Source organism: Rhinoraja longicauda, chromosome 16 (assembly GCF_053455715.1).
Source record: "Rhinoraja longicauda isolate Sanriku21f chromosome 16, sRhiLon1.1, whole genome shotgun sequence".
Classification (NCBI taxonomy): domain Eukaryota; kingdom Metazoa; phylum Chordata; class Chondrichthyes; order Rajiformes; family Arhynchobatidae; genus Rhinoraja; species Rhinoraja longicauda.
The window spans coordinates 14,541,391-14,565,133 of NC_135968.1; the positions used below are offsets into that span (position 1 = coordinate 14,541,391).

The window sequence follows — 23,743 nt, forward strand, 5'->3', positions numbered from 1 at the left end:
GCTGCTAGAAACACTGGAAGTAAGATAGTGTCTTTTCTCAATTATTTCCATCCGTATTGGCGTTAGAAAACGGTAATAATTCTTTGGAAGGAGTGGAATTTGGATACCAAATGAAGGCATAATTGTTGCTTTAAATTGCACAGCCAACTCTTCCGAGGGGAGACGGAAGGGGAAGGACACCAATGGCTGTACAAGTGGCTTGTGTAGAAAGTGTATAACGCGAGCTCCTTCCACATACCCTTCTCTCTAGCATATCCTTCGATCCTGACCTCAGATGCTGTCTGTACAGAGTTTGTACCTTCTCCCTGTGAAAGCGTGGGTTTTCTCCCGGTGCTCCAGTTTCCTTCCACATTCCAAAGGCGTACAGGTTTGTAGGTTAATTTGCTTCTGTAAATTCCCCCGAGTGTGTCGGACGCATAACTGGGATATCATAGAACTAGTGTACGTGTGACGTTTGGTCGGTGTGGACTCGATGGGCCGAAGGGTCTGTTTCCATGCTGTATCCCAAAACTAAACTAAACTGAACAAATCATAATGGAGGACTCTGAAATTGGGATTTTGAATTAATGCTTCCACACTCAAATCACTTCTTATCTTTTCCTGCATTTATTAATTTGCAGATTTCATGCCTGGTTGATGGCAAGTTCAAGTGACAGCTGCATAATTAACTCTTCTAAACCATAGATGTTCAGACCTCTCAGCGCAAAGGCAGTACAGGTGTTGCCATCATTCTGCCTTCAGAGGTAAAGTGCAATGGCTTCTCCACAAAGCCTCAGAATAATTAACTCACATTTAACAAGCTCTCCTCTTGGACTTCGGCCCTTCAAAGACAAAATGGCTCAAATTTACCAAGGAGCAAAGGAACAAAATGGGGCAAAAAAGGGTGTCAGGGGTTATGAGGAGAAAGCAGGAGAATGGGGTTGAGATGGAAAGATAATTCATCCACCATTGAATGACAGCGTAGACTTGATTGGTTAAATGTGTTAGAGACACAGGGAGACACAGACACAGAGAGACACAGACACAGAGAGACACAGAGAGAGAGAGAGAGAGAGAGAGAGAGAGAGAGAGAGAGAGAGAGAGAGAGAGAGAGAGAGAGAGAGAGAGAGAGAGAGAGAGAGAGAGAGAGAGAGAGAGAGAGAGAGAGAGAGAGAGAGAGAGAGAGAGAGAGAGAGAGAGAGAGAGAGAGAGAGAGAGAGAGAGAGAGAGAGAGAGAGAGAGAGAGAGAGAGAGAGAGAGAGAGACAGAGAGAGAGAGACAGAGAGAGAGACAGAGAGAGAGAGACAGAGAGACAGAGAGACAGAGAGACAGAGAGACAGAGACAGGGAGAGCGACAGGGAGAGCGACAGGGAGAGAGACAGGGAGAGAGACAGGGAGAGAGACAAGGAGAGAGACAGGCAGAGAGAGAGACAGAGACAGAGAGACAGGGAGAGAGACAGGGAGAGACAGGGAGAGAGACAGGGAGAGAGACAGGGAGAGGGACAGGGAGAGGGACAGGGAGAGGGACAGGGAGAGAGACAGGGAGAGAGACAGGGAGAGAGACAGAATTGATGAGATTATCTTGAGGCTAGAAATTTGAATTGCCAGTGCAAGAGTTTCCCAGAATTCTTGGAATTCCCAAGGGAGAATACAGTGGCAGCTGAAGAGGGTGAACTCACAACAGTAAGTTGATGATCGGCACTGCTAATTCACAGCTTCATTTGTGCCTGTTTGTATGTCTGGATGTGCAGTGCTGTGCTGCAAGATATCTTTGACAACCACGTCATCATAATTTTTGACATTTATGAAGAGGGACTTGAACCTGCCTGATAGATTTCATGTCCTTTTCAGAACATCCCAAAGCATTTTGCAGTTAATGACGTGTTTTCTGAAGCATTGCAGCTGCAATAATATATGAAACTTATGAACTTATGAAATGTAATGGCTGCCTTGCAATCAGCAGACACCCATATATGATAATGATCAAGTCAACTGTAAATACAGTCAGTAAACCGTTTACAGTTCACTTCGTCAATGAATAGATGAATAATGAATAAATACTCTCCAGGGCATCAGTGATTCCCCTGTTATTCTTCGAGAAGGACATTGAATATTTTAGTTGATAGAGGGGGGAGGGCTCAGCTCAATGTTTCATCCATAAGACAGCACATCCAGCACGAGGCCATTCCTTCGGCACTAGTGTCGATCTAAGTTTGCGCTCCAAAGTCTCATTCCACCGACAGCCTTCTGATTTACGTGCATGAGTGCTGCCAACTGAACCACCACTGACATTTGTAGAGATGACTTTGATTTTGGAGCTCTGATCTTTTAGATCAACAGGAGTCATCAGGTCATAGTGATAGGAGCAGAATTAGGCCATTCGGCCTAAGTCTACTCCGCCATTCAATCATGGCTGATCTATCTCTCCCTCCTAACCCCATTCCCCTGCCGCCTTCTCCTCATAACCCCTGACACCCGTACTAACCGAGAATCTATCTATCTCTGCCTTAAAAATATCAATTGACTTGGCCAGGAGTGTTTTTTTCTTGGCTGCCGTGTGGATTTGAAATGAGGTCCACGTGCAGGTGCAACTGGAGAAGCGCGAGCAGGAACTGAGCATCAATCTCATGTGAAGTTCATTGTCCTGCATTTCCACAGAAGTGAAGAGCGGGAGAGAGATATAGACAGCAGGCAGCCTCTTCTGTGATGGAACATCAATATCTCAGGAGGTCCTGCCTGTCATGCCAGGTGGCAGAATCATGGAACACTTACAACAGAGGTGGAGGCTTTTCAGCCCATTGAGTCCGTGCAAGATGTAAACAGACTCCCAGTCCAATCCCTTCAGCCACCACTTTACATGTCGCCCCACGGGTTAGAACTTCAAATACAGATGTAGGCACTTTCTATATGTAATGAGAGCTTCTGCCAGAGTCGCCTTTCCAAACTCTACCAACCTGACGGTGAGTACATATTTTCCTCATCTCCCTCTCATCCTTTCATTGATTGCTATGAACCTATGCATCCTGCATTGTGACCCATCAGTCCAAGGAACAGGCCTTTGTAGTTACTCAGTCCAAGTTCTTCGATTCATATGCACCCGAAATTAAACCTCGCCTCAGCCTGCTCCAAAGAAAGCAGCACCTGCCAACACAATCTTCCTCATAGCTATAGTTGTTCCTGCCTGGCAATATCCCTGTTAGCTCCTTTGCACACCCTCCACTGTAATGACATCTTCCCCACAACGCAGTGATCAGAGCTGCACACAATGCTCAAAACTCTGACATAACACGCATTGTATATAGTTCTAGATTAATCTACCCAGTCTTGCATATTCTGCCTCAACTAACAACAGGAGCGAACCTGTCTGTCTTTTTAATGGCTTTATCGATCAATTATTGCTTTTAAATATCTGTGGCCGAACCTTCCAATGTTCCTCTCTTCCTTTGCATTTCTTAATATTCTCCCATTTATTGTGTGTCCCCTCGACTTGTACAACTCCCCAAAAGCACTACCTCACACGTTTCTGGATTAAATTTCACGTTACACCCTCCTGTCCATTAACCAAACCTTTTCAATGCTCCTCTCTGCGAATGACATGGTGACAAGCATTTAAAAAAACAACGTATCCTGCTTCAATAAAACCTTACAGAAATCGATTTAAACATCATCAAATTGATTTAAACATGTTGGCTCACCTCCAAGTAACACGACAATTAAAACTACTGTCAACTAATGAGGCATTGTCAAATCCATCATTATTGGTAGATCAAAACCAACGGCCAGTTTACTTACCTCAAATTCATCAATGGCATCAGTGAGAGATGGAACAGCCAATATTGACTTGGACACTGGGCATCCAATTCCCTGCACAGCATCAGAGATTACAGCAAAGGCCTCTTGTATCTCACTGTAGACAAACTCCCACCCTGCCTGAAGCGCAGTGATGTTAGGATGTTGCAAGTAGGCCACGAATGAAGAATATAACAAGGGAGAGGTCTGCTTCAAGCAAGCACGGGCAGCCGCCAGATCTTCACGCTCACTGGGTGACTTGAGGTCCTGCCAATAAAGAGAAAACATTCAAAATGCAACCAAATTTAAGAATTCTTCACAAAATTAATCCGCAAAAGGTAATGTGATACTATTCTTTCCCATCGATGACAAAACATTGGAGAACATAGTCTCTATAGGCTGGTGTCTGGTATTTCCGCTAAACCACCAGTGCTGAAGTTGCACCATTGACCAAACCATTTATCACATGGTCATTGAGTTATACAGCATGGAAACAGGCCGTTTGGCCCAATTTGTCCATGTCAATGAGGTTGCATTCTGGGTTAGACCTATTTGCTTATATTTGGCCCTTATTCCTCCAAACCCTTCCTATCGATATATCTGTTCAAATGTCAATAGACAATAGACAATAGGTGCAGGAGTAGGCCATTCGGCCCTTCGAGCCAGCACCGCCATTCAATGTGATCATGGCTGATCATTCTCAATCAGTACCCCATTCCTGCCTTCTCCCCATACCCCCTGACTCCGCTAGCCTTAAGAGCTCTATCTAGCTCTCTCTTGAATGCATTCAGAGAATTGGCCTCCACTGCCTTCTGAGGCAGAGAATTCCACAGATTCACAACTCTCTGACTGAAAAAGTTTTTCCTCATCTCCGATCTAAATGGCCTACCCCTTATTCTTAAACTGTGGCCCCTGGTTCTGGACTCCCCCAACATTGGGAACATGTTTCCTGCCTCTAACGTGTTCAACCCCTTAATAATCTTATACGTTTCAATAAGATCCCCTCTCATCCTTCTAAATTCCAGTGTATACAAGCCTAGTCGCTCCAGTCTTTCAACATACAACTGTCATTTGAAGGTTGTAGTTGTATCCACTTCGATGGTTTCCTTTGGCAGATTGTTCCAGATATGGACTACCATCTGAGTGAAAACGTTGTCCATGAGGCCCCCCTTAAATCCATCCCCTCTTATCTTGACGTTAATGTTACACTCAGAAGATGGAGAGAGGCAACTAGACATCCAAGGCTTATTTGTCATTAAACAATAGATACAAAATAATCATTTGACAGGATCTTCCCACACCCTTCCCTACCCACCAGCTGTAGGACATGGACAAACATCAGGAAAATGGAAAAGGTCATACATTATTTCAATGGCGACAATAGAAGGAACTGTAGATATTGAAATCTTGAGCAAAACACCAAGTGTTGAAGGAACTCAGCAGATCAGGCAGCATCTGTGGAGGGAGTGGACGTGACTTTTCAGGTCGATACCTTTCTTCCGTGATGTGTTGGATGCCTCTGCACAACAATTAGTGAAGCTACAATACTTTCTACTTGAACATAGACACAAAAAGCTGGAATAACATAACCGTGGGAACGGGTGATCGATGGTCGGCATGGACTCGGTGGCCCAAAATGCCTGTTTCTATGCTGTATATTTAAACCAAACTTTAGTCTTTAATGATTGCATCTTGTCTCAAAATCTCCAGCATGAACGTGTTTAACTGAATCTACAGTCATTAGCTATGACAGCTGTACTTTACCAACTTCAAAACTGTTGTGACTATGCTTAATATCTCAGTATGCGAGTTAAAGGAAATGCTGGGGAAGATTTGTATACAAAAGACAAGCATGATGGAGCTGGAATCTAACTGTAACCATCTGAACATTGGTAATATGGCAATTGAGATTTACATGTGGACACAAGTAACAAGCCTCTAAATCTGGCTTTGTAAATTCAGACATTAAAAAATGTAATCAAAATGATGTTTCTTAAATGGCAATCGACTAGTTTGCTAAATTGATCAAATCATAGACTTAAAATACAGAATGAAGATAGGTATGTGCCAGTAGGCTTACAATCAAGCAATATACTTTTTCTCGCATGGAGTGTATCTTAATCATGGACATCTATGAATTGAAAATTTGTTAAGACAAATGTGAGGCTGACACAAAAAAAAGATAAGATTGAGCTAAATTCTGGTGTACTCAAGACCAGGTGGTCAGGAAGCTTGACAAGCAAGATTTACAGCCTGTGCCTGAGGTCGTATGAATCTTCAGCTGAACCAAGGGGAAAAAAAGATAGCTTCTATCAGTCAGGACAGCTCAGCCTTGAAAGAATAGCTATGTATGTATGTATGTGAGTGAGTGAGTGAGTGAGTGAGTGAGTGAGTGAGTGAGTGAGTGAGTGAGTGAGTGAGTGAGTGAGTGAGTGAGTGAGTGAGTGAGTGAGTGAGTGAGTGAGTGAGTGAGTGAGTGAGTGAGTGAGTGAGTGAGTGAGTGAGTGAGGTAGGTTGTATGGATAGGTGACGTTTTGTGTCGGAACCCTCCTTTGGACTGAAAGTAGAGGTGGGGGGGGGGAAATAAACTGGAGGTGAGAAAAGGTTGCAGATGGGTTGGTGAGTAAATTTGTTGACAACACCAAAATTGGAGGAGTTGCACTCAGTGAAGAATGCTGTCAGAAGATACAGCAGGACGAAGATCAGTTGGCAGAAATGGGTGGAGAAGTGACAAATGGAGTTTAACGCGAGCATGTGCGAGGTGTTTCACTTTGGGCGATGTAATAGACAATAGACAATAGACAATAGGTGCAGGAGTAGGCCATTCAGCCCTTCGAGCCAGCACCGCCATTCAATGCGATCATGGCTGATCACTCTCAATCAGTACCCCGTTCCTGCCTTCTCCCCATACCCCCTCACTCCGCTATCCTTAAGAGCTCTATCCAGCTCTCTCTTGAAAGCATCCAACGAACTGGCCTCCACTGCCTTCTGAGGCAGAGAATTCCACACCTTCACCACCCTCTGACTGAAAAAGTTCTTCCTCATCTCCGTTCTAAATGGCCTACCCCTTATTCTTAAACTGTGGCCCCTTGTTCTGGACTCCCCCAACATTGGGAACATGTTATCTGCCTCTAATGTGTCCAATCCCCTAATTATCTTATATGTTTCAATAAGATCCCCCCGCATCCTTCTAATGCATGGAGAAAATGTAGAGTTAATGGCAAAGCCCTTCACAACATTGAAGTGCAGAGGTATCTGGGAGTCCAAGTTCATAGGTCACTGAAGGTGGCAACAGTAGACAGGGTCAATGTTGTTATGATTCAGCAAGCAAAGCGGTACTTGCACCTAATTTCCATTGACGACACCTCAGTTTTAGAAGACACCCAATAACTATGTCCCCTCATTCGCGAATCTTCAGCTAGCAGAAACATCTTGACATCTGCCCCATCAAGCCTCATCAGAATCTTCTATGCTTCAATAAGACCACCCCTCCCCTCAAAGAACACAAATCTAATTTCAACAAAACCTCTCTAGGCAGGACAACCTTCTCATCCCAAGAATCAGCCGGGTGAATCTCATTTGGGCTGTCGAATATTCAAAACAAACAATCTGATCAACTATTTAGTGTGTGAGAGCAAACACCATTCCTTTCCTACTTTGAAAGAGTAACCACATTTTTAAAAAATAGTTAATTGCCTGCAGAGCATTTTGGGGAGAAAGACGCAACAACTTTTGTGTTTCTTTCCCGAACACACAGTTGAGAATGGTATCGTTCTTGGTCCCTCTTCCAGAAATGACCCACGGCACATTCCCCTGAACACAATGTTCCAGACCCATTCCTTCACAACCAATGGTATAACCATCTCACCGCACTGACACCACGCCCAAGAAAGCACATCAACATCTCTACTTCCTTTAGACTTTATACTTTAGAGATGCAGCGCAGAAACAGGCCTTTCGGCCCATCGAGTCCACGCCAACCAGCAATCACCCCATACACTAACACTATCCTAAACACTAGGGACAATTTACAATTTTACCGAAGCCAATTAACCTACAAACTTGTACATCTTTGGAGTGTTGGAGGAAACCGGAGCACCCGGAAAAACCCCACGTGATCAGAGAACGTGCAAACTCTTTACTGACAGCACCCTTAGTCAGGATCAAACCTGGGTCTCTGATGCTGTAAGGCAGCAACTCTACAGCTGCACCATTATTTTCACACCCAACCCTTCCATATCTCTCTGTCTCCCTCTCCCGAATCTCAGTCTGAAGAAGGGTCTGACCCGAAACATAGCCCATTCCTTCTATCCACAGATGCTGCCTGTCCCACTGAGTTACTCCAGCATTTTGTGTCACTCTTCAATTGCTTCATTAATCTCTGGCAATACCATCTCCTCTTCGAGCTGTACTACAGACAGTGATCCAAAGGTACTGACTGCCAGGCCTCAACTTGCATTAGCATGTATAACTTACAACAAACTGCTCCATAAGATCCAGAGGCTTAAATTGGATGGTTCTCAAGTGAAGATAGAGACTCAAAAAGCTGGAGTGACTCAGCAGATCAGACAGCATCTCTGGAGAAAAAGGAATCGGGTCATGACCCTTCTTCAGACTGATAGTCAGGGGAAAGGGAAACGAGAGACACAGACGGTGTAGAGAGAGAAAGAATGGATTGGAATTACCCAATCTACTGTTGGCATATGACAGGCAACACACTAACTCTGTGCCTCACCACCTTGTCTGACGCATGATAACAATGGCTGTTCTCCCAGAACGATGGGTTTGTGATGCATTCAGCAGATCACCGTAAAGCTTAGCATCTTACCTATTATAGGGTAACCAAAACTGAACAAGATACTGCAACTGTGGCCTCTCCAGTGCCTTGTACAGCTATAACATGGCATCCCAACCTCTGTACCCAAAACCCTGACTGATGAAGGCCAATGTGCCATAAGCCTTGACCACCTTATTTACCTGTGACCTTCAAGGAACTATGTACCTGTACTCCTAGATCCCTCTGCTCCAGAACACTCCCCACAGCCCTGCCATTTCCTGTGAAGGACCTGCCATGGATTGACTTTTATCTGGTATTAAACTCCGTTAACCATTCCTCTGCCCACTTGCCCAACTGATCGAGATCCCGCTGTAACCTTTGATAACCACCTTCGCCATTTACAGACTACCCAATTTAGTGTCAAATGGGTGCTTTCCGAGAAGGGGTGAAGTGTAGATGGGGACAATGTGGGGATGTAAACCCTACCCCCCCTCCTCCTCCCCATCCCCATGCCATGGAGTCATTAAATCATACCTCATAGAAACAGGCCCTTCAGCCAAACCAGTCCATGTCGACCAGGTTGCCCCATCTAAGCTAGTCACCCACGTTTGACACATATGCCTCGAAACCTTTACTATCCATGTACCTGCCCAAAGGCTTTTTTTTTTAAATGATGGTATTGTACTTGCCTCAACTACTTCTGGTAATTCGTTGCACATGCCTACTGTGTGAAAAAGCTGCTCCTCAGGTTCCTATTAAATCTTTCCCCTCTTACTTGCAAAAGGGTGCAGCCCTGTTCAGGTGCAGCCCAGTGAGGGAAGTGCCCAGTGAGAAAAGTGCGAGTCTTTGGCTGCGAGTCTTCGGCGAGGAGGCTGAGGTGAGGAGGATACCATTGTTTTAAGCCAGAGCTGGTTATAGGCACAAGGTGATGGCGGAAAAGTTGGTGCGGTGTGTTTCCTGCAGGATGTGGGAAGACAGGGACGTCGCTGGAGCTTCTGGGAGCTACACCTGCAAGAACTGTGTCCAGGTGCAGCTCCTGAAGGGACGTGTGGTGGAGTTGCAGAGGCAGTTGGATGACCTCAGGGCCATCCGAGAATGCGAGAGTTTCCTCGACAGGACCTATTGTGAGGCTGTCACGCCAAGGGTCCAGGTCGAGCGAAGGTGGGAGACTGTTTCAGGGGGGAGTGGACGTGGACTACAGGAGACCCCAGTGGCTGTGCCTATTGCAAATAGGTATACCCTCTTGGGAACTGTCGGGGCAGAAGACGTTTCCAGTCCGAGTGGCGGACCTGTTGGCAAGGATACTCGACAGGGGAGACCGAAGTCTGGAAGAGCCGTAGTGGTCGGTGACTCCATAGTCCGAGGGACGGACAGAAGATTCTGTGGCAGCAGGAGGGACTTGAGGATGGTCTGTTGCCTCCCTGGTGCCAGGGTTCAACACATCACTGACCGGCTTCAGAAAATCCTAGTGAGGGAAGGCGATCAACCTGAAGTCGTTGTGCACGTGGGCACGAATGACGTCGGGCGGAAGAGGAAGGAGGTGCTACAGCGGGAGTTTAGAGAGTTGGGAAAAGCACTGAGAAGTAGGACGTCGAAGGTGGTTATCTCTGGACTGCTACCGGTACCTCGTGCTGGTGAGGCCAGGAACAGAGGGATAGAGGGTATGAATTTATGGCTGAGGGACTGGTGCAGAGAGCAGGGATTTCGATTTCTGGACCACTGGGATCTCTTCTGGGCTAGGGGTGACTTGTACAAAAGGGACGGGTTGCATCTTAACAGCAGGGGGACAAACATTCTGGCAGGCAGGTTTGCTAGTGTGACACCTGTGGCTTTAAACTAAGTAGTGGGGGGGAGGGGTTAACAAATTGTGAATATGAAGATGAGGTAAAAGGGAATACAGGAGATATTGCAAAAGACTCTCGGAAGAATGGGAACAGAAGTTCTAGAGCGGAAAAGAAATTAAGGGCAGGGCCAATTGTGAACGATGTGAGAGAGGAGGTAAATACAGAAGTTAAAGTGTTGTACTTAAATGCACGTAGTATAAAAAATAAAGTGGATGAGCTTGAGGCTCAGTTAGTCATGGGCAAGTATGATGTTGTAGGGATCACTGAGACATGGCTACAAGAGGACCAGGGCTGGGAACTGAATATTCAGGGGTACACAACGTATAGAAAAGACAGACAGGTGGGCAGAGGGGGTGGGGTTGCTCTGATGGTAAGGAATGATATTCATTCCCTTGCAAGGGGTGACATGGAATCAGGAGATGTTGAATCAGTATGGATAGAAATGAGAAATTGTAAGGGTAAAAAGACCCTAATGGGAGTTATCTATAGGCCCCCAAACAGTAGCCTCGACATAGGGTGCAAGTTGAATCAGGAGATAAAATTGGCGTGTCAAAAATGTAATGCTACTGTGGTTATGGGAGATTTCAACATGCAGGTAGACTGGGAAAATCAGGTTGGAAATGGACCCCAGGAAAGAGAGTTTGTAGAGTGCCTTCGAGATGGATTCTTAGAACAGCTTGTACTGGAGCCTACCAGGGAGAAGGCAATTCTGGATTTAGTGTTGTGTAATGATCCTGATCTGATAAGGGGACTAGAGGTAAAAGAGCCATTAGGAGGCAGTGATCACAACATGATAAGTTTTACTCTGCAAATGGAAAGGCAGAAGGGAAAATCGGAAGTGTCGGTATTACAGTATAGCAAAGGGGATTACAGAGGCATGAGGCGGGAGCTGGCCAAAATTGATTGGAAGGAGGCCCTAGCAGGGAAGACGGTAGAACAGCAATGGCAGGTATTCCTGGGAATAATGCAGAGGTTGCAGGATCAATTTATTCCAAAGAGGTGGAAAGACTCTAAGGGGAGTAAGAGACACCTGTGGCTGACGAGGGAAGTCAGGGACAGCATAAAAATTAAGGAGAGGAAGTATAACATAGCAAAGAAGAGTGGGAAGACAGAGGATTGGGACTCTTTTAAAGAGCAACAAAAGTTAACTAAAAAGGCAATACGGGGAGAAAAGATGAGGTACGAGGGTAAACTAGCCAATAATATAAAGGAGGATAGCAAAAGTTTTTTTAGGTACGTGAAGAGGAAAAAAATAGTCAAGGCAAATGTGGGTCCCTTGAAGACAGAAGCAGGGGAATTTATTATGGGGAACAAAGAAATGGCAGACGAGTTAAACCGTTACTTTGGATCTGTCTTCACTGAGGAAGATACACACAATCTCCCAAATGTTCTAGGGGCCGGAGAACCTAGGGTGATGGAGGAACTGAAGGAAATCCACATTAGGCAGGAAATGGTTTTGGGTAGACTGATGGGACTGAAGGCTGATAAATCCCCAGGGCCTGATGGTCTGCATCCCAGAGTACTTAAGGAGGTGGCTCTAGAAATAGTGGAAGCATTGGAGATCATTTTTCAATGTTCTATAGATTCAGGATCAGTTCCTGTGGATTGGAGGATAGCAAATGTTATCCCACTTTTTAAGAAAGGAGGGAGAGAGAAAACGGGGAATTATAGACCAGTTAGTCTGACATCAGTGGTGGGGAAGATGATGGAGTCAATTATAAAAGACGAAATTGCTGAGCATTTGGATAGCAGTAACGGGATCATTCCGAGTCAGCATGGATTTACGAAGGGGAAATCATGCTTGACAAATCTACTGGAATTTTTTGAGGATGTAACTAGGAAAATTGACAAGGGAGAGTCAGTGGATGTGGTGTACCTCGACTTTCAGAAAGCCTTCGACAAGGTCCCACATAGGAGATTAGTGGGCAAAATTAGGGCACATGGTATTGGGGGTAGGGTACTGACATGGATAGAAAATTGGTTGACAGACAGAAAGCAAAGAGTGGGGATAAATGGGTCCCTTTCGGAATGGCAGGCAGTGACCAGTGGGGTACCGCAAGGTTCGGTGCTGGGACCCCAGCTATTTACGATATACATTAATGACTTAGACGAAGGGATTAAAAGTACCATTAGCAAATTTGCAGATGATACTAAGTTGGGGGGTAGTGTGAATTGTGAGGAAGATGCAATAAGGCTGCAGGGTGACTTGGACAGGTTGTGTGAGTGGACGGATACATGGCAGATGCAGTTTAATGTAGATAAGTGTGAGGTTATTCACTTTGGAAGTAAGAATAGAAAGGCAGATTATTATCTGAATGGTGTCAAGTTAGGAGGAGGGGGAGTTCAACGAGATCTGGGTGTCCTAGTGCATCAGTCAATGAAAGGAAGCATGCAGGTACAGCAGGCAGTGAAGAAAGCCAATGGAATGTTGGCCTTCGTAACAAGAGGAGTTGAGTATAGGAGCAAAGAGGTCCTTCTACAGTTGTACCGGGCCCTGGTGAGACCGCACCTGGAGTACTGTGTGCAGTTTTGGTCTCCAAATTTGAGGAAGGATATTCTTGCTATGGAGGGCGTGCAGCGTAGGTTCACTAGGTTAATTCCCGGAATGGCGGGACTGTCGTATGTTGAAAGGCTGGAGCGATTGGGCTTGTATACACTGGAATTTAGAAGGATGAGGGGGGATCTTATTGAAACATATAAGATAATTAGGGGATTGGACACATTAGAGGCAGATAACATGTTCCCAATGTTAGGGGAGTCCAGAACAAGGGGCCACAGTTTGAGAATAAGGGGTAGGCCATTTAGAACGGAGATGAGGAAGAACTTTTTCAGTCAGAGGGTGGTGAAGGTGTGGAATTCTCTGCCTCAGACGGCAGTGGAGGCCAGTTCGTTGGATGCTTTCAAGAGAGAGCTGGATAGAGCTCTTGAGGATAGCGGAGTGAGGGGGTATGGGGAGAAGGCAGGAACGGGGTACTGATTGAGTGATCAGCCATGATCGCATTGAATGGCGGTGCTGGCTCGAAGGGCTGAATGGCCTACTCCTGCACCTATTGTCTATTGTCTATTGTCTATTGTCACCTTATGAGAAACGTGTCTATGAAAAGCTTGTCAATGCAGAGTCCCCGAAGTCAGTAAAAAGGTTATACAGCATCTGTCACTCCCTGCAGATTTCTCCAACCTGGGGCAAGTATGCACAGCACCAAACACAAGTTGAATTGTTGCAATAGCTGAAGAAATAAACAAGGAACAATAGGCTAATGTTGATCCTTAGAAAGGCACCAGCAGCTGGAAGGGGGCAGGGGGCGATCCTGGCAGTTCACAGATAAAAACATACTCATAATTAATTACCTTAAAACCCGTGAGCATGTAGGCGTTCAGTGCAGATTATACGCTGAATAAAGCACATGCTGGGAGTTTGCACGATTTTGGCTGACGGCTTTGAGTGGTCAATGTGGGCGCAGGGTCAAGGATTGTAATCCCTTTTGTCAGAGAGCTTTGATACCAAAGGGCAATTGCAGGGTGGAAATGGATGGTTGCTCCAAGCCCATCAGGCATTCAGAGGCCATCAGTGACAAGGAGCTGAAACAATAGCTCCATGGTGACAGTTCAACACAGAAGAGTGCATAACCTTGTCTCATTTTGCATTGAAATATAGTTGTTATTCTAATATTTTGAGGAAAGCAGTAGAGGCGATAATAACCGCTAGCATCGTGCTTGCAACTGAGTACTGTTCCAAGATCTTCTCCTCCATTTTAATGCTGCTTTTGGTTGATTGTTTATATGTGAAATAATATCTTTGGATGTTTATTCAGTGTTAGAGATTCAATATAATGCAATTCATTGTTTGAGATGGTATTGATGGACCTTTGGGCCGATTTAAACTCTGAAAATCAACCCTAACTTTTCTGCCTTCGTTTAAGGCGCTCCAAAATATCTTTGAGGGAGATTGGTACAGAACAATTGTAATAGCAGTAGGCCATTTGGCCCTCGGAGCCTGCTACACCATTTTATGTAATTGTGGCCGATCAATTATCTCAACACAATATTTCCGCTCAGTCCTCGCATGCCTCTGTGCCTTTCACATCTAAGACTTTATCTCTCCCATTCTTAAATGTATTAGTTGCTTTCTATAACCCCGTACTGCAGGGAATTCCACGAAGAAGAAATTTCTCTTCATCTCAGTTCTAGATGTCTTACCTTTATCCTGATATTGTGAACCTAGTTCTAGATAGACCAGACAAAGGAAACCTCTGGTTCACATACAGTCTGTTAACCTTGTCTGAATTTCATATGTTTCAGTTAAATCCCTCTCACTTCTAAACTGTTTGAATACAAAACGTGTCAACCCAAGTTCTCCTCTTATAGCATTTATGAGGTCCCATAAATTGGTCTGTTGAATCTTTGCTACATTCCCTCCATGTTAAGTATATCCATTTTTAGGTAAAGAGAACCTGCACAAATTACTGCATGTGTGATCTCACTGGGGCCCTGTCTTGTTGTTATAAGATATTCATACTTCTGTCTCAAATCCTCTTGCCATGGGATCCAACACGCAATTTGCATTCTTAAATGCTCATTAGAACCTGTTAGTGCTGTACAAGAGCACCAAATGCTATTTATAATTCAAGAGTCCCCAATCTAAAACATTTTCAATAATATGCTTCTTTGCAGTTCTTCCTATGGCAGCGGATAACTTCACATTTATGCATGTTATACTGCATGCTCAATGTAACTCACTGTGAGACCTCTTGGTATCCTCCTTACAAATCGCAGTCCTTGTTTAGTGTCATCAGAAAACTTCAAATCATTACATTCTGTTCCCTCACCCAAATATAAGATGATTATGTTATGAACTGCTTAGGCCCAGGCACAACTCTATGCACATTCCAATGGTACCACAATGGTATTCATAACTGCATCTAACACTATTATGATTCCTGCCTGATATCCAACTATCAGGCCCATGCCAATACAGCCCTTCAGCCCACCGAGTCCGCACCGACCAGCGATCACCACATATTAACACTATCCTACGCACACTGGGGACAATTTACACTTATACCAAGTACACAAACCCACGCCGATTAACCAAAAAACCTATACGTCTTTGGAGTGTGGAAGGAAACCGAAGATCTCGGAGAAAACCCACGGGGAGAACGTACAAACTCCGCACAGACAGCACCCGTGGTCGGGATCGAGCCCGGGTCTCTGGCGCTGCAAGCGCTGTAAGGCAGCAACTCCACCACTGCGCCACCGTGCCGCCCTGTGGACTTTTTGAAAATCCAACTAGGGCATTCCCAGTGGCTTTCCGTCCGTTAGTTGAATCCTCAAGAAGCTCAAGGAGTTTGACAAACATTATCCCCCTTCCAGAAATTTGTGATAATTTTGTCTAATCCTATTGATCATTTCCAGCTTTGTAGCAACCTCTCATGATCAATGCCCCTTCCAGCTGCCTGGGTTCTGGATCATCCATTGATCGATCAACACCTCCTGCAACGGTCAGGATCCAAGCCATCCATTTACTGATCAATATCCTTTGTAAATGTCAGGATTCTAAACTCCACTTTCACCAAACAGTGTTTCTGGCTAGTGTCACAACCAAAGTCAAATTACATAATGATCACTAATTCCTGTCATTGTCTGGATCTAGACAAACCATTTACCGATCAATATCGTCCATAAATCTCAGGATCATAGTCACCCATTTACTGATCAAAACCTCCTGTAACAAACAGGATTAAAGCTGCCCCTTTAATGATCAATGCATCTTCTGGCTGTCAATATTCTGTACCAGCAGTTCACTGATCAATAACCCCTGTAACTGCCAGGACCTAAGACATCCCTTTCACCAATCACTATTTTATACTAGTGTCTCAATCACAGTCAGATCACATAATGATCAATACTTTATTTACATATTTTAGAAGTTATTACTGAGCTCTGATCAGGTCATCTGGAATAATGTTCAGTTATTAAAGTCCTACCATCATTATTAAAGAATTCAAATTCCCATCAAAAAGAGTTATGGCAGCTAGTGATTATAATTGCAGCAATAAAACTTACCACTGAACCTCAACCTCACCAATCTAACTTACACAAATGCATCAAACAACAAGAACATTGGTGGCCATAACTCAAAAGTCAGTGTACCCTCCAACAATCACATTGCCTCAAAAGTAAATGTGATTTATGCAGAAGAGACCTGGCAACTCTCAATTCAGGCTCTCTGTGCCATCTGCAACTGCACATCAGTACAATCCATAACATCTGAGCCTCTCATATCCCTGGGAGGCTTGCTGTATTGTTCTGCCACATCCCTTGGACACTTATCAATAGCCGTGTGCAAGGTCAGTATGCAGAGTAAAATGGCGATACATGCTCTGTCCATTCTGCTGGAGGCCCAGAGGTGAGGGATGTTTTAAAACTCAGATGCCACACATAACAAATGATCTCAAGATGTTATTACATTTTTCCAAAATCAAAATTGATAGCAAGATTTCAGCGGCAGTCCGAACCTGAAGGGAACCAGGGACTGAGAGAAAAGGCAACTCTTCAAATTAATTTATTTAGGGTCATCTTATGCAAGTAGCAAAGCTTGTCCCTGAATACGTAGGAAAAAAACTGCAGATGCTGGTTAAAATCGAAGGTAGAAAAAAAATGCTGGAGTAACTCCCAGCGGGTCAGGCAGCATCTCGGGAGAGAAGGAAGGGGTGACGTTTCGGGTCGAGACCCTTCTTCAGACTCAGTCTGAAGAAGGGTCTCGACCCGAAACGTCACCCCTTCCTTCTCACCCGAGATGCTGCCTGACCCGCTGAGTTGCTCCAGCATTTTGTGTCTACCTTGTCCCTGAATACGTTCATTGACGTCTGAAGAAGGGTCTCGACCCGAAACGTCACCCATTCCTTCTCTCCAGAGATGCTGCCTGTCCCGCTGAGTAACTCCAGCATTTTGTGTCTCCCTTACATTCATTTAAAGATTGGGGAACACAACCTTGGATGAGGTTTAGTGTTTTGTGCTGTGCACTAATCCATTGGTTCCCCAATCTGGTGAAGCAGAGTCAACATTTCATTTTGCTGCTTCACACTTTCCAGTGTGGTTGATGAGTGATGTATGGGTGCAGCTGGGTAAGAGAGTGGTTGGTGGTGTTTGCAAGAGCTTTGCATGATGGGTTGTGTGTATGTGTCTGCGTAGTGGTGTCCATATCTGTGTTGGGGTCGAATCATCTGAGGTGAGTTTATTTGGTTTACACATTGAGTGTTTAAAAAATAGTGCAACTGTCAAACTAAATGGCTGAAGAATCCTTTGACCGAACTCCACTAAGTTGCCTATCTAAGCTAGTCCTTTTTACCTGCATTTCCTGCATTTTTACCTGCATTCAAGAGAGAGCTGGATAGAGCTCTTAAGGATAGCGGAGTCAGGGGGTATGGGGAGAAGGCAGGAACGGGGTACTGATTGAGAATGATCAGCCATGATCACATTGAATGGCGGTGCTGGTTCGAAGGGCCGAATGGCCTCCTCCTGCACCTATTGTCTATTGTCTATTTCGCCTATATCCTTCTAAGTGCTTTTTGGCAAAAGTCTGCTGGCACCTCTAAAAGGTCAACAAAAATAGATTTTCAATTATTTTAATATTACTAAAATTTAAAGATTTACAAAAGTTTCTTTAAAATGTAACAATCTGCCAGAGACACCAACAGCAAAAGGGAAGAGAATATCTATAAGGGAATATCCATGCAAAGAGAATATCTACGTACAATTAAAGCAATGCACAAAACCTTTCCTATCATGAACCTGCCCAAATGTCTTTTAAATGTTGTACTTGTACCCACTGCCACCATTTCCTCTGGAAACTGGTTCCACACAAACACCACTTTTTTGTGAAAATATTGTCCTTCAGGTCGCTTTTAAATCTTTCCCCTCTCACCTTAAATCTCTGGTTTGAGACTCCCCTGTCTTTGGAAAAAGACTGAACATTCATCTTATCTATGGTCCTTGTGATTTTATAAACCTTTATATGGTCACTCCTCACCCCCTACATTCCAGTGAAGAAACCTCAGCTTATCCAGTTTCTCATTGTAACTCAAGCCCTCAAGTCCCAGGAACATCCTTGTGAATCATTTCTGCACCCTTTCCAACTTAATGATAACCTACTTCTAGCTCACCAACCAGACTGCTATATTTGTAATGTTTGGTGTGGTCTCATCAACATCCTGTACAGGTCTATCATGATTCCCAGCTCTTGTACTCAATGCCCTGACTGATGAAAGCAAGAGTGCCAGACGGTTTCTTCACAACCCTCTCTTTCCGTGGCTCCACTTTCAGGGAACTGTATGCTTTTAAATATGCAAAGAGGAAAAGATTAATAAAATTAACTGTCAATCCCTTAAATGCCAAGATAGGGGAATTAATAATTGGGAAAAAGAAATGACAGAGGTATTTAATAAATAATTTGCAGCAACTCCACAGCAGAAGACTGCAAAACTTATCAATTTCACAATATAACCAAGGTGCAAAGGAGAGAGAGGAAATTAAAACAATCTCTTTCAGCAGGCAAATTAATGAGACCAAGGTTTGAAAACAAAACCCTGTAGCTGATAACTTCATTCTAGGATGCTCATGGAACTGGCTTGCTGATAGAAGACAGAGGTGTGGTGGAAGGACAATATTCAGACTGGAGGTCTGTGAACAGTAGAGTTCTGTAGCGATTTGTGCTGGGACTGCTGCTGTTTCCGATATATATAAAAATGTCTTTGAAGGAAACGTAGATGTAGTTGATTAGTAAGTTTGCAGATGACACCAAGATTGCTGTGGTCACTGAATGTGAGGGAGGCTGTCAAAGTAGATATTGGAATATCAATCAGCCGCAGAAATGGGCAGAGCAATGGCAGATGCAGTTTAATCCGAGCAAGTGTGCGGTGCTGCACTTTGGGAGGTCAAATATAAGTGATACTAGACCAAGTGGACCCGTTGGGCCCAAACCTCTCCTGCATTGGTACAGCACCCTGTCCTCCCCCACCCCCCCCCTCCCCTCTCTCCTCAATCGCCCCCTCCTCTCTCCCTTCTCCCCCACTCCCCCTTCCCCCCTCCCTCCCCTCCCCCTCCCCTCCTTTTAAATTTACAAATGTGAATAACTTTAAAAATATAACACCGATTTCAATAAAACTACTTGCATTATCACTAATGTGACAATGGTGAATAAGGTGGGCCTAAAATTGTCGTGCTATCGTGTACCGTTTTGGCTGAAGTTCAGTCACAAACAAGATAACAAACCAGAGTTTTGGTATATAGATATAAATATTGGATGTCACACATGACCCTTAACAGCATTGATGTACAGAGAGTTCTTGGGGTCAAAGTCCATAATTTCCTGAAAGTGGCAACACAAGTGGATAGAGTGGTAAAAAAGGTGCAGGGTACGCTTGCTTTCATAGGTCGAGGCATTGAGTATAAGAGTCAGGAAGTTATGATGCAGCTTTATCAAACTTTGGTTAGGCTGCATTCGGAGTATTGTGTGCAGCCTGGTTTAGAGGATATTAGCTACAGGGCGAAGTTGGACGGATTGTTTTCTCCGGAATGCTGGAGGTTGCAGGGAAGCCTGATAGAAGTATATAAAATTATGAGAGGCGTAGATAGGGTAGACAGTCAAAATCTTTCTCCCAGGATGGAAAAGTCAAATACTACTCCCTACAATCCTCAGGATGCCTCCCCCTCAACCAATGCTCACTTACTGTTCCTCCATTTTCCCCTTCCCAGCAGCAGTAGCTTAATCCATAAAAATTAAGTTGATGGTGACTATAAACTGCTTGGGCCAGCTCCCAAGGTTTTCCTCTTTGGGCATCCTGTTTTAGGAAGTTTAATGGTTTTATTGTTCACCGATACGATGATGCTCAAACTCTCATGACAGCCCCAGCTGTAGGCTCAGCATCTCCCAACATGGCTGAATCCTGCAAAGGCCAATTATGTAAAATGATAGATGAAGTAGGGTGCTAGCTATTGACAGAGGGTCAGTGGACATCCACAGACTTGCTCGACAAAGTGGCCTTTCTTTAAGCTATGGGTTTTCCAGAGTTCTACACAAAAGAGACAAAATTAACATGAGCCCATTCACAAAACAAAATAGCCTTTCCCTGGTGATGTTTGGAGCTCATACAATCATGCAATCTCAAATGTACAGCAAGGAAGAAGGCCCTTTGGCCCACTGAATCCATGCTAAACATCAAGCCTAACCCTCTAGCTCTAACCCTATTTAACTAATTTTGTTCTTTCCACTAGATTCTACCATTCATCTATGTACTAGGGGAACTTACAGCAGTCAATTAACCTACCAACGCACACAATTTTGTTATGTGGGTGGAAAATGCAGGACCCTGAGGAAACCTATGTGTTCACACAAAGAAAGTGCAAATTCCACATCGACAGCACTGGAGGTCAGAATTGAACCCAATTACTGGATCTATAAAACAGCAGCTCCACTAGCTGCCCATGGCAAACATTTACCAAAAATGTACACATTATCTCCAAGTTTGCGGATGACACAAAGCTGGGTGGCAGTGGGAGCTGCGAGGAGGATGCGATGAGGCTGCAGGGTGACTTGAATAGGTTGGGTGAGTGGGCAGATGCATGGCAGATGCAGTTTAATGTGGATAAATGTGAGGTTATCCACTTTGGGAGTAAGAACAAGAAGGCAGATTATTTGGGAGGTGTAACGAGACCTGGGTGGCCTTGTATACCAGTCACTGAAAGTAAGCATGGCAGTGAAGAAAGCTAATGGCCTTCATAGCGAGAGGATTTGAGTATAGGAGCAAGGAGGTCCTACTGCAGTTGTTCAGGGCCATGGTGAAACCGCACCTGGAGTATTGTGTGCAGTTTTGGTCTCCTAATTCGAGGAAGGACATTCTTGCTATTGAGGGAGTGTAGCCTAGGTTCACCAGGTTAATTTCTGGGATGGCGGGACTAACAAATGATGAAAGAATGGATCGACTAGGCTTATATTCACTGGAATTTAGAAGAATGAGAGGGAATCTTATAGATAGAAACATATAAAATTCTTAAGGGATTGGACAAGCTAGATGCAGGAAAAATGCTCCCGATTTTGGGGAAGTCCAGAACTAGGAATCACAGTTTAAGAATAAGGGGTAGGCCATTTAGGACTGAGATGAGGAAAAACCTTTTCACCCAGAGATATGTGAATCTGTGGAATTCTCTGCCAAGTGGAGGTCAATTCACTGGATGTTTTCAAGAGAGTTAGATATTGCTCTTCGGGTTAATGGAATCAGGGGATATTGGGAGAAAGCAGGAACAGGGTACTGATTTTGGATGATCAGCCGTGATCATATTGAATGGCGGAGCTGGCTCGAAGGGCCGAATGGCCTACTCCTGCACCTATTTTCTATGTTTCTATGTCTATGTTTCTAAATGCACTGTTCAATAAAAGAGTTTGGCCATTAATGCATTATTTAATTATGGCCAAGTCAAATTCAGTCACTTTATTATATATCCAGTTTTGTCAAATAAAAGAGCAACGATCACTGAGTTACTGCAGGATATGCAAGAGTTAATCTGAGCTTCTCCATGCCGCAGGTTCCAATTTAAGGCAATCTGTGACGTGCCCGAGCTGTATCTTTATTCTTGAATTCAGATCTTAATTGAAGGTTCGAAACAGACTAAAAATAATCCACTTGAATGGATACTGCCATTTTTTGCAATGGAAATGGAATGTTTAGACTTGCAGTGAAATCTTGCAGTTAGAAAACTAACAGAGAGGCTTTAAACCAACCTGCCAGCATGTTGCATGATTCAGAGCCATTATTTATTTTCAATTGATTTCCAAGACACCATAATTATTGGCTTTTCATATTCATTTCAGGTTGGCGCAAAACAGCAGAAAACGGTGTCTAATCATTTGGCCAAACCTCTGAAAACAATAAATCACATTGTTCGTCCAATTCCAAAGCTCATTAAGATCTGACCAGGTTAGCATTGGGCCAGAGTCAATGTATAGGCCCAGAGAATTAAAGGAATGTCAGGTATCAACTTAAGTGAATAAAACATCGAGTGAAAGATCCAGTAAAGATTCTTACAATTGGTCTTCATTAACACAGTTTCACTTTCCACATATCCTGCTGAGTGTTTCCAGCATTCTATGTTTTTATTACATGCAGGATGTGCCGTTAGAAGATTAACAGTTAGATTTGATTTTAACCCTTCATTTGTATGTGGTATGGGAATGGGAAGATAAGGGAAGGGGAGGTGAATAAAGAAGTGTTATTTTTGAAGAGTAGCAATGGGTGCCCAAACCATGCTCCAGAAGAACTGGACCCATTTGACCCATTCACTCGACCCATTCTGCACGTGCATCTTTGGCAATAGTAACAACTGAGGCGCAGAGGACTCATTTCAATGACAAAGGAACCTTCTGATGATATTATCAGGTCATGCAGTGCCAAAGGAATATTTGGCCTAAATGCAAGGAATAGTCTGCAGCCCATCTGTACAAGCACAGCCTCTGGCGAGAACACTAGATTTTTTTTAACGTGTTTTTAAAGTTTCTTTCCACAGGGATACTCAATCTGAGCTTCCCCATCCAATTCTGCAACTAGCACTGAGCAGAGACTCTGCCAGCTTTAATTCCTGCCCACCAGCTTTGCCTTCCAAATGGGTGCCACAATCTTCTTGAACTTCTGTTGTGTTGCGAGGAGAAAATAGTAACTGTTCTTCACATTAAAAAGAATCAATAAAAAGACACTCAGAGAACAAGCTACGTCCATGGATTTTTTTACTGAGAACGCAAAGCAGCCCAGCCAGATATAAGCAGCAAAATGTTTGTGAAATGTTTTAAGTAAGCATTTCTTACGGTCGGCATGGTCTGGATACACTGCCTGAGATGAGAGACACAAATAACAAAGCAAGGAGAGAGAAAAAGGAACCAGGATTGAGAAAGTAAATTGGACCCCAGGATTTGTGGGGGGTTTTTTCAATTTCTGGATGTTGCTGGCAAAGCTAACATTTATTCACCACTCCTAATTGCTCGTGAAAAGATGATTTTGAACCACCTTGTTAAATCATTGCCCTTCTGTTAAAGATACACACACACCATGTTATTTAGTAGAGAGTTCCAAGATTTATGCACAATGACTGTGAAGGACCAGTGATCAGCGACTTGCTGGTAACTTGCAGAGAGGAGTGTTCTAATGTGTCTGTTGCCTTGTCCTTCTTGGTGGTAGAGGTCCCAAGTTTGGGAAGTGCTGTTGGAGTAACCTGGGCAAACAGCAGTGTGTTCAGTGGATATACTGCCAATGTGTGATGTGGATATACTGCCATTGTGTGCAGTGGATATACTGCAATTGTGTGCAGT

At 44.1% G+C, this 23,743-nt stretch overlaps 1 protein-coding gene across 3 annotated transcripts in view; it reads right to left on the bottom strand.

The window, feature by feature from the left end:
* The window catches only part of LOC144601244 (catenin alpha-3-like), a 928,496-nt gene that overhangs the window by 849,057 nt on the left and 55,696 nt on the right, over window positions 1–23,743 (bottom strand). For all 3 annotated transcript variants that reach the window (XM_078413251.1, XM_078413253.1, XM_078413252.1), the window contains exon 5: window positions 3,772–4,035. In XM_078413251.1, coding sequence (XP_078269377.1) covers window positions 3,772–4,035 — 264 coding nt within the window. The remainder of the gene's footprint in view (window positions 1–3,771; window positions 4,036–23,743) is intronic.